Below are 14,663 nucleotides of genomic sequence, written 5' to 3' on the forward strand. Positions count from 1 at the left end.
TCCAAACCCTGATTTCAATAATCTGATTAAATAAAAAAGTAAATCTAATATAGCAAACAATGTGGTGTTGTGTGAAGAAAGGCTTATTCAAAAACACATCTTATTGATTTCTAGTGCATTTCACAGCAAGACACTATGAATTCTTGGCAGTAAATTTTACTCACTGCTTAGGAAATCTTACCTTAATAAAGCACAGCACAAAACACATTATTTATTCACTTCACAGCTATATGGATCTGTGGTAGCTCAATATTTTCAGGCAGGCTCAGCTTTTTGTCCACCTTGTATGTATATGTGTGTAGGAGTGGGGCACTGTGGTGAATCGCTCCAGCAGGAGCGAGTCAGAGGCCAGTTTAACAAGATTATCTCATTGTTTCACTTTGGGACTCAGGTCTTGGAGTTGGTTGGACACAAATGAGTGAAATAAAAATCCATGCACTGCAGAACCAATCCATTGTCTTTGGGACAGGCTGTAACAATCAATTTGCCCACAAGCTATTGGAAGACTTGTTGCTGCTCGTTGCTCATGGCTTTATAGCCACTCTTTTGAAAATAGCTGACTCCAGACTGGCAAGCAAAATAAACAATGTTAAACAAACTGCTTGAGCATGTCAGCTTTGTTCCATTTAAGCCACTGCAAGTCCCACCTCTCCCTCATTGTTCTCTTTTTTTCCTAAGCATTTTAACCCAAGTGGGTCATTGAAATATGCCTATCCCTCAAAGTAATTTACAAAAAATTATCTTAGTTTCACTATCCATACGTAGACGAATCCTCAGAGTAGAGAAACACTTGATTTTGTATAACAGTCAACATTCTAGAAAGATCCAACAAACGGGGACAGTTTTGTCTCAGCGTTGTCTACAAGAGGCTAAGTAGGGCACTCAATATACCTGTTAACATTGGTTTAATTTTGTCCCAAATAACTTATTCTTGGTTCTAGGTATATATTTTTTCTCCACTCTCAAAAGAGAGAAAAAAGAGAGACAAAAATCGAACCAGCAGATCAGAGTCCAATTGAGTTATTAATGTGTCACAGACAAGTCTAACACTGGAGCATTTATCAAGCATGCGTACACACAAATCTGTGCATAAACCATACATGCAATAATCTCTACAGTGTCATTATGAATGTTTGCTTGAAAATGCTCATACATTTTGGCAAAACATGAATCATTTGCACACATAATGCCAAGTGGTGGAATAACTGCTTCTTAAACGTACACTAGTACATGTGGACAATATACGTTGCCATTCAATAGGTGAATCAAAAATGTCAGAATATTCCTTCCTGGGAAGGTGTTCTGGTCCCGTCCCACCGGGAGGAGACCCCAGGAAAGACCTAGGACACGCTGGAGGGACTATGTCTCCCGGCTGGCCTGGGAACGCCTCGGTATCCCCCCGGAAGAGCTGGAGGAAGTGTCTGGGGAGAGGGAAGTCTGGGCATCTCTGCTTAGACTGCTGCCCCCGCGACCCGGCCCCGGATGAAGCGGAAGACGATGGATGGATGGAATAACTTTGAAGTGTTATTTGCTCAATTTGGTAAATTGTATCTGTCAATCGTGTAGAAAAGTGAAGATATCCATTATGTGAAAATATGTGAAAGAAGACAACTTCGTACGAAGTGCACTAACATTTTCACATAACTATAAATGCCTCAACAGGACCATATCTCACACAGAACAGACTTCCACTTCATTTACAGGTAATACAGGATGTAATGGCAGGTGGAACACATGACTCATTCATTCTGCACAGCCACAATGCTGACATTATTTTGTTCATAGGCAATGAGGGAGCAGTTGGAAACGGGAGGCCTGTTGGTGCTGGTTGAGTATACTAATTTGAAGGACAGCAGATTTCCTGACGCTAAAGACACCTGTCCCAACTGTCCTCTCGAGCGCTTGCATTTGTCAAAAGTCCGGCGAGCAGCAGCAGTCTCAGACAGATACAAAATGTTTGGGTTGCATCATTGTACATTGTCCACAGACTTAAAACATGTATAGGTGATTTGTGGCATGTCCAGATACAAACAGTCATGGCCGTGCACAAGCACTGAGGCTGAGAACAAGTGGTATTTATCAACTGTGACCTGCTAATGAGCATTCTCAACGTTCTCCATTCACACGCATAAATGGAGGATCGTTTCCCAGCATGCTTGATAAATGAGGCCCCAGAACCAGGCTTAATCTGCGTCTGCAAAACCAGCCACATAAACCATCACATAAGAAGACTTTTCTTTTAGGTCTGAAAGAAAACTAAACAGATCTGTTGCTAGTGGTTGACTGTGCAACAACAAACTGAAGAACAATATAGTATATCCACAGTTCAGAGTAAAAGTGTGGAGATACAGAATTTCCCTTCCTACAGAAACAGGTGTAAAAATAAGGCCTCTCAAAAATCTATTGAGCACATTTAATTGATGGATGAGACACACTACAATTTGCCATTGCAAAATTTAAATAGATACATTTTGAAATTGGCCTAAACTAAATTTGTTCAGTGAAATTAATTACATACTGACTGATGCCTTTTTGAACCTTGAATAAGTAATATTAAGTGATGATACAGAGACAGAGCTAATCAGATTAAGAGCTTGCCAATCAATTTGCGGTAACGATTTAGACTCTTAGCTCTGTGTCCGCAAAACCAGCCCTGATAGTTTTAGTTATAGTGCATAATGTTGGCAGATAATAATTTTTTATCAAAGAAGATCCACTTGATTGATTGAGACTATTGTTTTTCTTTACGGCAAAGCTGAAATGTCGATCATGTGAATACAGCAATAGTATATAGACCACATGGTATCTAATTCCTCTTTAATCTGGCCTTTTAATTGTGCATCCAGTGAGAGAGTAATGTGCATGTTTAACAGTGGTTCTGAAAGGCTGTGGCAGTTAATTTCATGGCAAATAATAAATTATATACTTTTGAATTATATAGTACTACTCAGTCTTTCAGATTCTTAGCTTGCAATCAACTGGCTGAAGACCTCTGATGTACAGTATAAGCACCTGTAGGATGACAAACTTTTATTGGAACTTGAAGAAACTAAACGAATAAGTGTAAACATGCTAGTAAACAAAAAGTCCTGATCTCGTTTGTCTGTCTTGAACGCTAAAGAATGTGGGACGTTGACTGCACTACCATTTCCATAGCTCATTGAAGACACTGGGCAATGACCCAAGATGAAAAAAGAAAATAGTCTCTGGACTTGCACGCTATGCCTTTAAAGCTAAAATGTCAATATAAATATATTTTCTTTAGCATAGTAATGCCTTTGAAAGGGCATTCTATGAAAGGCTCATAATTTTAGACAGCAACCATTCTAAATGAACAGCAAGCCTGTTTTTATATTTGATGAGTTTGAGAGAAACAGAAAGGGTAATAAGACAATGTTCTGCAAAATAAAGTTATCAATGGAGGTACAGCTGGGAAATGCATAGTGTTTCAAGACCCAGCAATATCAAGGGTAAAGCTCTGGCATGATTTTTCTAATGTCACAGTATAACAGGTTTGAAAAAACTCAAACATGAGAGGGAACACAAGGCCTCCACATCTTAAAATGTCTCAAAAAAACCAATTATGTAAAAGGACAAGCACGTGTTAGTGCCCTTGCACACAGGCTCCCAGTGAGAAAACTAACCTTTTTACAAAGCATGCTAAAGTGAGAAACTGCATGCCCATTTAAAAGAACACTGTAGCAGACAATTAAAAAAGTAATACTCACAGAGTAACCGTCACCATACTGGAAGCTAGAGGATGCCTTCTCCTCTGCAGTTGGACTCATTGGCTTGGGGTCAGACAAAGATCTTGGCATGGTCTTATGTGCTCTTGGGCTGCCGGCAGGAGAGGCTTTGGTCGGTTCAGTGCTCCCTCTTATTCTCTGCGGGCTTGTGTCACCTAATGATTTCTCATAGGACACAAACTCAAGGGATTTGCTTGGGGATATACAGGGGGATATCGGGGAGTAGAGCACTTTGGGGGATTTGGGTGGGGCCTGAAGGGAGGAGGGTTCAGCTCTGAGGTGGTCAGACTTTTCTATCTCTAAGGGAGTGGGTCGCCTCTTGTCTCCCCTATGTGGGCTTTCAGAATCAGATAACTCCATCCTGGCATCCATTCGTATGTTCCCTGCAGAGTCTGTCTGTATGGAGATCTCAGAGTGAGCCTGAATGGACATATCCGAGGTCGGTCCGCCTCTGTCCCCCCTGGATGTGCGAGGCCTGCTACGTCTGGCCCGAGTAGGCTCCCACTCTTCCTGGTCCTCATCATCCGTCTGCACACAACTGTCCACGCTCTTCTTAGTAGAGCTTCGCTTCTTCCTCCCCGCTGCGTAGGCCTTATCCACAACATTGTCCTCGTCGTCAGTCTGACATCCACTTTCCATGATTTTACGGGCCAACTCGGTGCCGTCCGGCCCCAGAATGACTGCCTCCTGCTGCCCATGCCCAAGCAACACATCCCCTGGATACATCTTCCGGAACTTCTGCTCCTCAAGCTGTGCACGAAGCTGCTCCTGAAGCCTCTGGATTTGCTCCAGCTGCTGCTGTTGCTGGGCATAGGTCTCCTTCTGCATCATGAGGTGGGCCTGGCGCTCCTCTTCCTGTTGGCAAAGGATTGCCTGCTTCATGGACTGCAGCTCCTCCAGTTCCTTCTGTACCAGCATCTGCTCCTGCTCGCGGAATCGCTGGATCTCCTGCCGCTCCCACTCGAGTTCTTCGGCCAACCGTTGCTGTTTGAGCTTCTCCATCTCCAGGATCTCACGCTGCATTTGATACTGGCCATCTCCTGGTACACATGGCGAGGACAGGGCCTCCAGCGAAGCGGCAATGGCCTCAAGGGACGCATCAGTGTATGAGTCCAGCCTTTCCAGGGCCAGGGTGACGGCCGCGGAGGTCGATCCACCATCTTTGGAAAGCTCAAGATTTAGGGGGACGTCCCCCTGATCATCTGCGGAGGAGGTGGAAATGAAACTGTGGGACCGGGTCATAGGGTGATCCTGAAGTGCGGACAGGGATGGCATGGTGTCGCTCGTGTGCATGCCGCCCGCCAGAGAGTTGTAGGTCGTGCTGAATATGGAGCCTGGTTGTGTGGTGATGGCATAGGTGGATGGGATCGGTGCTGAGACTGAAGAGTACACTACCCCATTGGAGGATCTCAAGACACTGGTTGTTCCGAAGTGTGTTCCTACAGCCCCCGTGACTCTGGTTTGGGAATAGGGGGGGATAATCAATTCTGAATATGCCCCGGAGCCTTTAGTGGAGAAGTCCAAAGCTACACCTGTCAAAAATGTAAAATATAAATTGAATCCATGAAAGACGCATCTTCATGGGTGAAAAAGTAGACAGAAAGCCATGCTTGATTGTAAGTCATGCGCCATCCAAATAACGCAACAAGAGGGAGAACATATGGATTTTTTATGGATAATATGAAGCCACACCAACCCAGACCAGCATGCAACGACATATATTCACGTAAAAAAAAAAATCATAAAGGTGAGAAATGAAGGAAAATAAAATGTCCATGCAGACCACTTGAAAAGTCAAAAAAACTAAAGAACAAAACACTGCCACTGGAATCAGCCATGAATAAGCAAAGGCATCTCAAAGTGACATTTCAGCGACAAGTCAGCTATGTCACTGCACAAACCTGCATCAGATGTCTTGGCGGATGTCAGGTCTACGGCACCCTCTGTGCTGCCATTGAAATTGTAACAGTTCTTGCTTTTGTAGAGGAAAAGTCCGGCCTCGGCCAGATTAGTGTCTGACATAGACGGTTTAATCCCTCCAAACCCTCTCATTCCGTAGGGTGAGCGGTCGTATTGGTAGTGGTCATCTCGGTAGCCAAAGCGGTCTTCGGGCAATGGAGTGGTTGGCTGCTGGGTGGTACAACTACCGGCAAAAGGAAGCTGGTAGACAACATCGCAGCAGACAGTCCTTCTTCCCGCCGTCAAGTCCACAGGTTTCCCATCCTCTTCTGTGATCACAGCTGTGATCACTTCTGCTGAAGAAGTGTTGACTGAAACCACAGTGTTGAATGGTTTGGATGTGCTAAGATCCACTGCACCTGCTACAGTCATCCCCCCACTGCTTAGACCATTAGCAACACAACCTTGGGCTGGGGTAGGGGCAATAGTAACAGGTGGCTGGAATGTACCTATGCCTGTGCCAATTCCAACAGAAAGGTTAATGGGAATCTCAGCATTGTTGCTGGTGATGGGCTGCGTATCTATGGGACGATAGACAATCTGACAAACGGGCTCGAAGGCTTTGTTTGTAGTAAGCTGAAGGGGCACAGAGGAGACTTGGGATGTGTCTGTATTTTCATACCTTTGTATGGTGGCAGCACATGTAACTATGGTGATACTGTCCGTCACTATGGAAACAGTAGACGACTCAGTGCGAAGATCAACCACCGGGGACTGTACTGCGCTTGTCTGACGACAACCAATGTCTGTGACTGAAGACTGGCGCCTAACATCTGATGAAGACAGATCCACCCCTTTCATGTCATATTCTGAATCAACCTTCATGGTACGAAGGTCTACTACCTCCTCCGGCTGATAGCCCAGGGTACTCTGTGTTGGTTGAGGTTTAGTTTTCTCCAGTGAAATCGGGACACCGTTTGCTCTTGGGGCTGGGAGTGGGGGTGGCGTCCTCTCATGTCGGACAGACACCATGGTTCTTTGGACTTCTGTCGTCACAAATTGAGTGATCTGACCTAATCTGACCTCAGGAGGTGGAGCGGATGAGGAAATTGCCTCGATTACATGACATGAACTTGAAACAACACTCTCTGGCCCACATATCTCCTGACTTTCCATGGACTCTGTGATGCGAGTGAATGCCAAGGGAACCCGATTTGTGTGCGATGGAGGTGGCTGTGGTTGTTGTTGGGGTTGAGGTTGCGATTGAGGTTTGTATTGTATTTGAGGTTGATTAGAAGGTTGTTGTGAATGTCTTGAAGGAGATGCTGGACCAGGACTGGATGGGGCCTGGGTGGTGAGCCCTTCTACTGGTGAGCTGGGCTGAGATGGTAAAGTGATAACTACATATGTGTTGTGTCGATTGCCATATCGTGGAGAGGTGGGGGATGGGTGACCCGAGGAATGACCTGAGAAGTGACCTGGCCTGCTTTCAGAAGAGGGGCTCAAATTCAGGGCTATATCTGCATGGCCTGTGTGGAGGGCGGTGGGCCTCGTATAAGGGACGTGGGCAGGAGAGCCAGGCTGAGAGGCAGGTTTCGGAGCAAGGGGTGGTTTGACATTCTCCCCTGGTCTGTGGATGTAGCCCATTCCAGCAGGGATGGCTGGCTTTGGAGGAACTGGTGGGGGGACGTGAGGCTGTCTTATCGGTGAGCCCTGTGATGTCAACATGGCAACAGGTTCTGACCTGATAGTAGCCTGTGGAGGTAGAGGAACAGGTGGTTTCCTGGGGTAAACTGACGGCTTGGGCATGGTAGGCGGGGGCAATGGAGGGGGTTCTGGAACATCTGCTTTTTCCTGAGACAGTGCCCTGCGCAAGACAGTCGGTTTGGGAGGCACTGGCGGGGCGGTTGACACTACGCTGGGGACAGTGGAGGTATACTGAGGGACAGTAGGTAAGGGCGATACACTGGCACCAACAGAGGCAGAGGATGTCATGCTGGACAGGTCCATGACATCTGATTGACTTATGACCACAGGATGGTCAGCCAGGGAAGTCTCAACAGTGCTCTGCGGTTGGTCTAAAGTTGATTGGGGGAATTCGCAAACAACATATTCAGGCTCTGTTTCAGCAGCAGCTGTTGAGGATGCCTGATCAGCTTTAAGAACGTCTGATGTTTTTGGCTCATCTTGACTGACTGTCACAACTGCCTCTTCGTCAGCGTCCTCCTCCCCTGAGGAGCACTGTGTTACCCTCAGGTCTGGTATGGGATGCAGAGCCCTTCTGCTTCTGGTACCTTCCAACTCACCACCAGAGGCTGCCCCGGATATATGAGGATCTTGCTGTGTCGGGCTGGTCCCAGGAGTCAGAATTTTCTTCATGAGTTCTTCATAAGCAGCCTCAGCATCAAGCAGTGTTTTCCCATCTTTGCCTATTGTAACTGTACTTGTCACGGAGCTGGTAGGCTCAGCGGGTTGCAGTACGATCTCAGGTGTGGGTCTTTCTAACACCGGTTGGGCTTTTTTTAGTTCCTCCTCCAGTTGCATTAATTGTTTCTTCTTCTCCATCATGTCTTCATAAACTTCATCAGGAGATCTTAGTATTTTTGGTTGAGCTGGAACTGAGATTTTCTCAGGCTCCTGTTGCTGGACTTTCTTTCCATTTCCTTCAATGAGGGACTCATAGACATAGTCTTCGATCAGCATCCCACCATAGAGGGACTCTTTTCCTGGAGGGATCTCAACATTATCATTTGTAGGTGTTTTAACTTTTAGCATGATCTCTTCATATGCCTCATCTGCAGTTTTTAGGGCTCGTTTTTCAGGGCTTTTATTACCATCTTGGTCAGCTGTTGGAGAGTACAGAGAAACAGATGTGGGAAGTTGGTATACTTTTTGTACTGCTGCAATCTTTGCAGCATTGATCTCAACTCCCTCAGGTTCTGACTCAATGCTGGGAGAGAAATCTGATAAAGATGACCGTCTGAACTCTTCCATCTCTGCCTCTTGCCTTAGCTCTTCTGTTGGGGAGGCATCTTCAATGGGAGAGAGATTGCTCGGAGGCGTTTTAGGACGCTCCCGCCTCCTCTGAGCTCGGATCTCCTCTTTGTCCTTCTTAGATTTCTTCCCGGATCCTTTCTGCTTCTCCTGTTCTTTAAGCAGCTCCTCCTCCTCTCGTAACTCTTCTTCCTCAGAAGAATCTTCAATTGTGGGCAGAACTTGGCCTGGCTGCCGGTGCTTGGCTTTCCTGTGCTGTTTCCCCTCACCACTATGAATCCGGCTGGGACTACTGCTGTCACTATCCTCATCAAGAGAAGACAAGGATGTAGGCGATGTCCCGGGGGTGAAGCTGGATGCATGCAAGCTGGAAGACCCATCACCCTTGGAGCGATCATCAGGAGAGTCAGTGAGGCTCTCCATCTCAAGTTCTCCATCATCTGAAATTCCAGGAATGCGCACTGGTGCACTAGTTGTGTTAAGCTCAATGGTTCTGAATTTGCGGACTGCCATGCCACTATCTACCAAAGGCTGTTCAACTTCCTGAGAATCTGAAATGTTGGGTTTGGATTCCTCTTCCCTTGTGACATTAATATCATCCAATGAGAGTTTCTTGTCATCTTCATCCTCAGGGCTTATGGTGCACTTCTTGAGGAGCCGCCTGCCTTTTGCTGTTGAACTTTTTTCCTTCCCTCCCCCTTTCCCTTGCTCCATCTGTTTCCTCTCCTGATCTCGGATCTTTCGCCGGATTAGGTTTTCTTCGTCAGACGGTGAAGCATCCTCATTCTCACTCATCTCCATGATCTGCTTACGAATGAAGTCTTCATCATCTCCTGACATTGGGCTATCCTTCCCGAAGCTCTCACTACTGTCCTCCAATGAGTCACCCATGATGTCTGTCGGCACCAGCAGCTTCTTTTTTGTGGGAGCTGAGGCGTCCGTCTTCTCTACGAGTTCTTGGTCATCCTCTGTGCTGGGAGATTCAGGTGAAAGGGGTAGTACCTCAAGTTTGCGTCTGGCCTTGAGTGTATCGGTCAGTTTGTTTGAATCGTCCTTTGGTTGTACAGCCTGGGCTTCTAGTATGGGAAGAACAGTGCTCTCCAGCTTAGCCAGGTCTGAGGGGCTGGTTGGACTGCTATCCTTGGTGGTTCTATCTTTCTCTGCAGGCTCTTTCAGTGTTGTCTATGAATGAAAAAAAACATTATTATTGCATACTAAATATATAGATTTGTTAAGAACACATCATTGATCATAAGCACCACACATGGTGATCTTCAATCATAAACACATGGTGATGTAGAAAGGTAAAGTAAGCATTAAGTAAGATTTAAGTAAGACATAGGTACAGAATTAAAGCAAAGACAAAAAAGCATACATTACTTTTACAACTTACTAAAAGGTATGTTGACAACATCTGGGAGACAAGCTCTTAACCTAACTGAAATAATCTCCTCTACATTCACTACTGTTGCTAAATACTACTGTCACCTCTTCAACTGGATCCACCTCAGCCTCTTTTATCTCTGTAGTTCCAGGCATTGACTTTTCTTCATTCAGGGATTTCTCATTGTTCTGTTCCCTATCTACATGGACTAGGGTATCAGGTTCTACGACAGGGTATGGAGCTTCAAACACATTTTCAGAAACTATTTCAGATATTGTAATTGTATCTGGGGTTGTTTTGTCTTCTATGCTGACCTTTTTAACTAAGGTATCAAGTTCTACAACAGGAGATGGGGCTTTGAACACATTTTCAGATACTATTTCGGATACTGTAATCTGCTCTGGTCTTGTTTTGTCTTCTGTACTGCCCTCTATGTCAGTCATAACTGTCCCCTCTGATACTGAAATAGATTCCTGCTCTTCACTAACTACAGGTGGTGAAAGAACCACTTTGTCTATCGCTGTCTGAATGCTTTCAGACAAAGAGTCAGTCTTCGGAGTTTGCTCTAATTCATCTTGTTTGGGTAATTCCTCTTGCACTGCTTTTTCATCACTCAGAGTGGGAGTTGGCTTCCTATTCACAGCTACAGACACCTCTTGTTTATTTTCAGCTAGGCTGTGAGGCATTGGAACTTCAGAATCTTTTTCTCCTGGTGTGGGTTTCTCCACAGAGAAAGCAGCAGAGGATGGTGATAGTGCCTCTACAGCAAGTTCTGCCTGGTCTTTTGTGACCTTTTCTTGTTTGTAAGCTTCTGGATCTCGGGGAGTAGACTCAACCTGAGCTTTTTCAACCTCATTATATACTGCAGGCTCTGATTCATCTTTTATATCCACAGATGCCAGATATATCACTTTATTGGATTCACTGTCTGCTGCTGCCTCAGTTTCAGTATCATATGGGTTCTGTTCTACTGCAGGAGTTTCTACAGCCTCCTGAGGGGTGATCCGATCAGCTTCAGCTGACTGTAATTCAGTAGGATAGGGCAAAACTGTCTTTTTGGCATTGACTGCTAGGTCGGATTCAGCCACTGTTTCAGACTCTGTCCTTCCAACATTTGACTCAGATCCAGTTGTTTCCAATTCAGCAACAGAACATGCTGGTTCTTCCTTAACAGACTTATTTGCTGGTATCTCAGTTTCTAAAGGCTTCACCTCAGCTTGGGCTGTCATCTCTACCCTATCTTTCTTGACTGTGTCATTAACTAGGGGAGGAGATTCTGCTGCAGATGCAACTACCTCAACCTGTTGGATTTGCACTACTTTAGGCCTTTCATTCTCAGCATCTACAGGGGCAATTTCCCCTACTACAGAGCCAAGGGGCATCTCATGTTTTTGCAGAGGAAAATATTTTGGCTCTGCTGGTTTGGGGGAAGCAGGACTGTCAATAGTCTCAATAGGGGCTGCTGGAGATGATGCAGAATTATCAACCAGATCAGCTGGAGGAACAGGAGCCACTTCTGACATTGGCTCTAGTTCGATCTTATTCTCCACAACTGTCTTGACAGCTATATTCTCCGCTACTAGACCTGTATCTACTGAAGCCTCCTCCATTAAATCGTGACCAAGAGTAGTTGCTTGAAGTTCTGTCTCCAGTTCCTCATTTGCAGGAGATGTAGGAGCCGTATCCTCAGCTTTAGGTGCCTGACTAGGTTCTACCTCAGTAACTTTGGCTTTCCCTTCCTCCTCAATCACTACAGGAACTGATCGTTCAGGCTGTGGTGATTGGTCTGGTTGGACAGCAGCTTCCTGTGTGACAGGGGACTGAACTACTTCTGGATCCAATGGCTTTGCTACCTCTTCAGTAACAGCGCTTGGGATGGGCTCCCTACTTGCAGTGGGAGCTGGTGAACTCTCCACTGTCGTAGCCTCACTCTGCACTGTAACTGGCACTGGTGTCGCCTCAATATACATTTCTGACTCAGTCTCTACAGGCGGAGCAGTGACAGGCTCCTCTTCATCTGCAGGCTGGGAATTAAATTTTGCCTGAGTACAGTCAGGTGGTGACAGTCCTTCTGTACATTTATCTGGGCTACACTCAATGATAGGCTCCTCTGTCTCAGCACCAGCGGAGGAAGTGTGTATTCTTTCAGCTGCTGCAGCCTGACACTCCACAGTATCTGGCCTTGGAGTCAGCTGAAAAGACTCTTCTGTCTCATTCTCCAGAGAGAGAGCAGTGACAGGCCGCTCTACAGCAGGCTGGGAATCAGATTTTGCCTGAGTAGTGTCAGGTGTTGACTGCTCTTCTGTAACTTTCTCTTGTTGATGATCCACTGCCGGGATCTCAACAGCACTCTCCACTACACTCTCTGGCAAACACCTGTCCAGGTTAGACTCTGGTTCTATCCCCTCGGCTGGTTCTGTCTGTTCTGGGCCACTATCAGAGGAAGGGGCGGCATGCACTGATGGGATGGGTGTGGTGTCTGTGTTTGCAGACAAAGCGACGGGTGTTTGGGGCGGGCTGGGTTCTAGTACTACCTTGGACTCAGGAACCATCTGGGTGTCTTCCTTTGCTGCTGATGCCGCCGCCTCTCCCTGAGTTACTGAGGATGATATCGTTAAAGGTGAGGCAGCGGCAGTAGCAGCTGGAGGGACAGGGACTTTAGCAGGGGAGGTAGGAGGAGTAGGGACGGGTGTTGGTAGTTGCTTCTTGACTGGAGATGGTGGAGTGGGGATTTCACCCAGTTGGCCAGAGAGAGCTCTTTGGGTCTGGCAGTTGAGACATAGCCATTCTTTCTGTAAGAGAGGAAAGCAAAGACATTGTAAGTTACTGTTGACCCTGGTCTAAAACACTGTCTATTAACATAACGCACAGTCAGCTCAAGAAGTATTGCCACCCTTTATGAAATGTAGCAAAACTGAATGCAAAGAATGAACAGAACAAACAATGAGTCGTATTTTGGGCTTCAACATAAAGAGGAGCCGTATACTATACTTAGAACACAATCATTTCTCAAACGCAAAACACTTCACTTTGGCTCAGTTTCATGAACGGGGCCAATACTTCTTCAACTGACTCCACAGGTAGACCTTGATGCTGAAACTGTAAATTGAAGAAGTTTTATAATCAAAGTTTTGAAGAATGGAGACAGGGTTTAAGAGCCCAACACTTCGTCTTTGCATAGTTCCTGTGTAACTTTAACACAGGGCCAGTCTAACTAATTCTATTTCAGGAGAGCTTTTTTTCTTCATTTATGTAACTTAAGAGACAGAACATTCATTATGGATGGTAATGGGACAGTGGTTTACCATGGCGTGTCAGAAAGATCTGAGCGGCCTGTAAGGAAAATGTTCACAGCAAAGCCACGATGGAGGGAGAGACGATGCGTGTGTTGGTCTCAGTTTGTCCATCTGTCATAGCCATCTGTACATAACCGGCGCATCAGAACGAACACACTGGGACAGATGGAGTGTAAAGTTATGTTTTGTACTTTACTATGAATGGACTGCTTTAGAATGACTACTTTCCACCAATTCATTAGGATTGTACAGTATTACCACCCATATTTGTACCACTTGGCTTCAGAGAATGTATGTGGACAATTAAAGATGAGTAGAATTTGATTCTGTAAATTTGTGAGATGCTTTGGTTCTGGAACAAGTGCAGAGGTTGCCACGATTTGAAATGCGTGTACACACAGTTCCAAGGCTGACTGTCTTCTTAGGGGTGGTTAAAAGGGGATACCTAGAAGGATGAATTGTATGTTTGTAGCATCTGCATTTCGCTAAGTAAAAGTTTGAGACTTCACAGAGAGCTTTAGATAGTCTTGTACAGTATGATTGGATGAAGGATTTCCTCAAACCCATTATCCGTGTTTATTAAAACCCAAATACTATAGGAGGTAGGCACCAACAAAACCCATGTGAAGAGAAGGGGTGACCTAAGGTTAGGTAGCTCTTCCCTTTACGGGTTGTTATGAAGTGGGAAACTGAATTTAATTAAAAGATTTACAATTTGTTTGATCCTGGATGAGTAGTTCTGGATTCTGCGGTTATACAGGAGTAGGAGGCAGGTCGGGAATCTAGGTTTGGGTTCCCTGTTTTAACAAAGTATTAACATGTCCTGGGGTGGGGAACTGAGAGGGACCTATTATCAGGCCAAATGACTTTCATGCTACAATTCCTTGTCCTTAATACAGCATAATCTTTGTATGACTACCCAACCGCAAGACAGACTAGCACACAACACAGAAAGAAACTGTGGAACACGAATGTTTCTGACAAGGGCCATACAGTGGGATGAAACAAAACAGCTTGAAAACAAATTACTGCCTGTGAAAACTGCTAAAAATCTGGCAATTAAAATGGCGCACTCAGTAAACTGTTCATCCTGCAAAGTCCAATGAGTTCGGCATCATTTCCTCAGTGCATTAGCCACTGTAAGGCACCTTGTGGTGGACAAAACTGGCACTATCACGGAGAATATCCGACATGTCTGCAGTAAGAAAGTAAGAAAGACAACAAACAGTTGTTCAAATTCTTCTCTCAGAGGGTCCTGTCACTTGCCTTTGAGCGAACAATCACAAAACTAAAAGATATCATTACAGAAAAGCTCAGTTGATAAGTATGGTTTAAGTATTGTAC

At 45.4% G+C, this 14,663-nt stretch overlaps 1 protein-coding gene across 4 annotated transcripts in view; it reads right to left on the reverse strand.

The window, feature by feature from the left end:
- pcloa (piccolo presynaptic cytomatrix protein a) overlaps positions 1–14,663 on the reverse strand; it is a 68,430-nt gene that overhangs the window by 37,423 nt on the left and 16,344 nt on the right. For 3 of the 4 annotated variants that reach the window (XM_034289978.1, XM_034289979.1, XM_034289977.1), the window contains exons 4-6: positions 10,128–12,815; positions 5,648–9,821; positions 3,729–5,278 (exon numbers count right to left, since the gene is read on the reverse strand). In XM_034289978.1, the coding sequence (XP_034145869.1) occupies positions 3,729–5,278; positions 5,648–9,821; positions 10,128–12,815 (8,412 nt within the window). The remainder of the gene's footprint in view (positions 1–3,728; positions 5,279–5,647; positions 9,822–10,127; positions 12,816–14,663) is intronic. The other variant, XM_020042740.3, reaches the window with a different exon arrangement.

This window comes from Esox lucius, chromosome 23 (genome assembly GCF_011004845.1).
Source record: "Esox lucius isolate fEsoLuc1 chromosome 23, fEsoLuc1.pri, whole genome shotgun sequence".
NCBI lineage: Eukaryota > Metazoa > Chordata > Actinopteri > Esociformes > Esocidae > Esox > Esox lucius.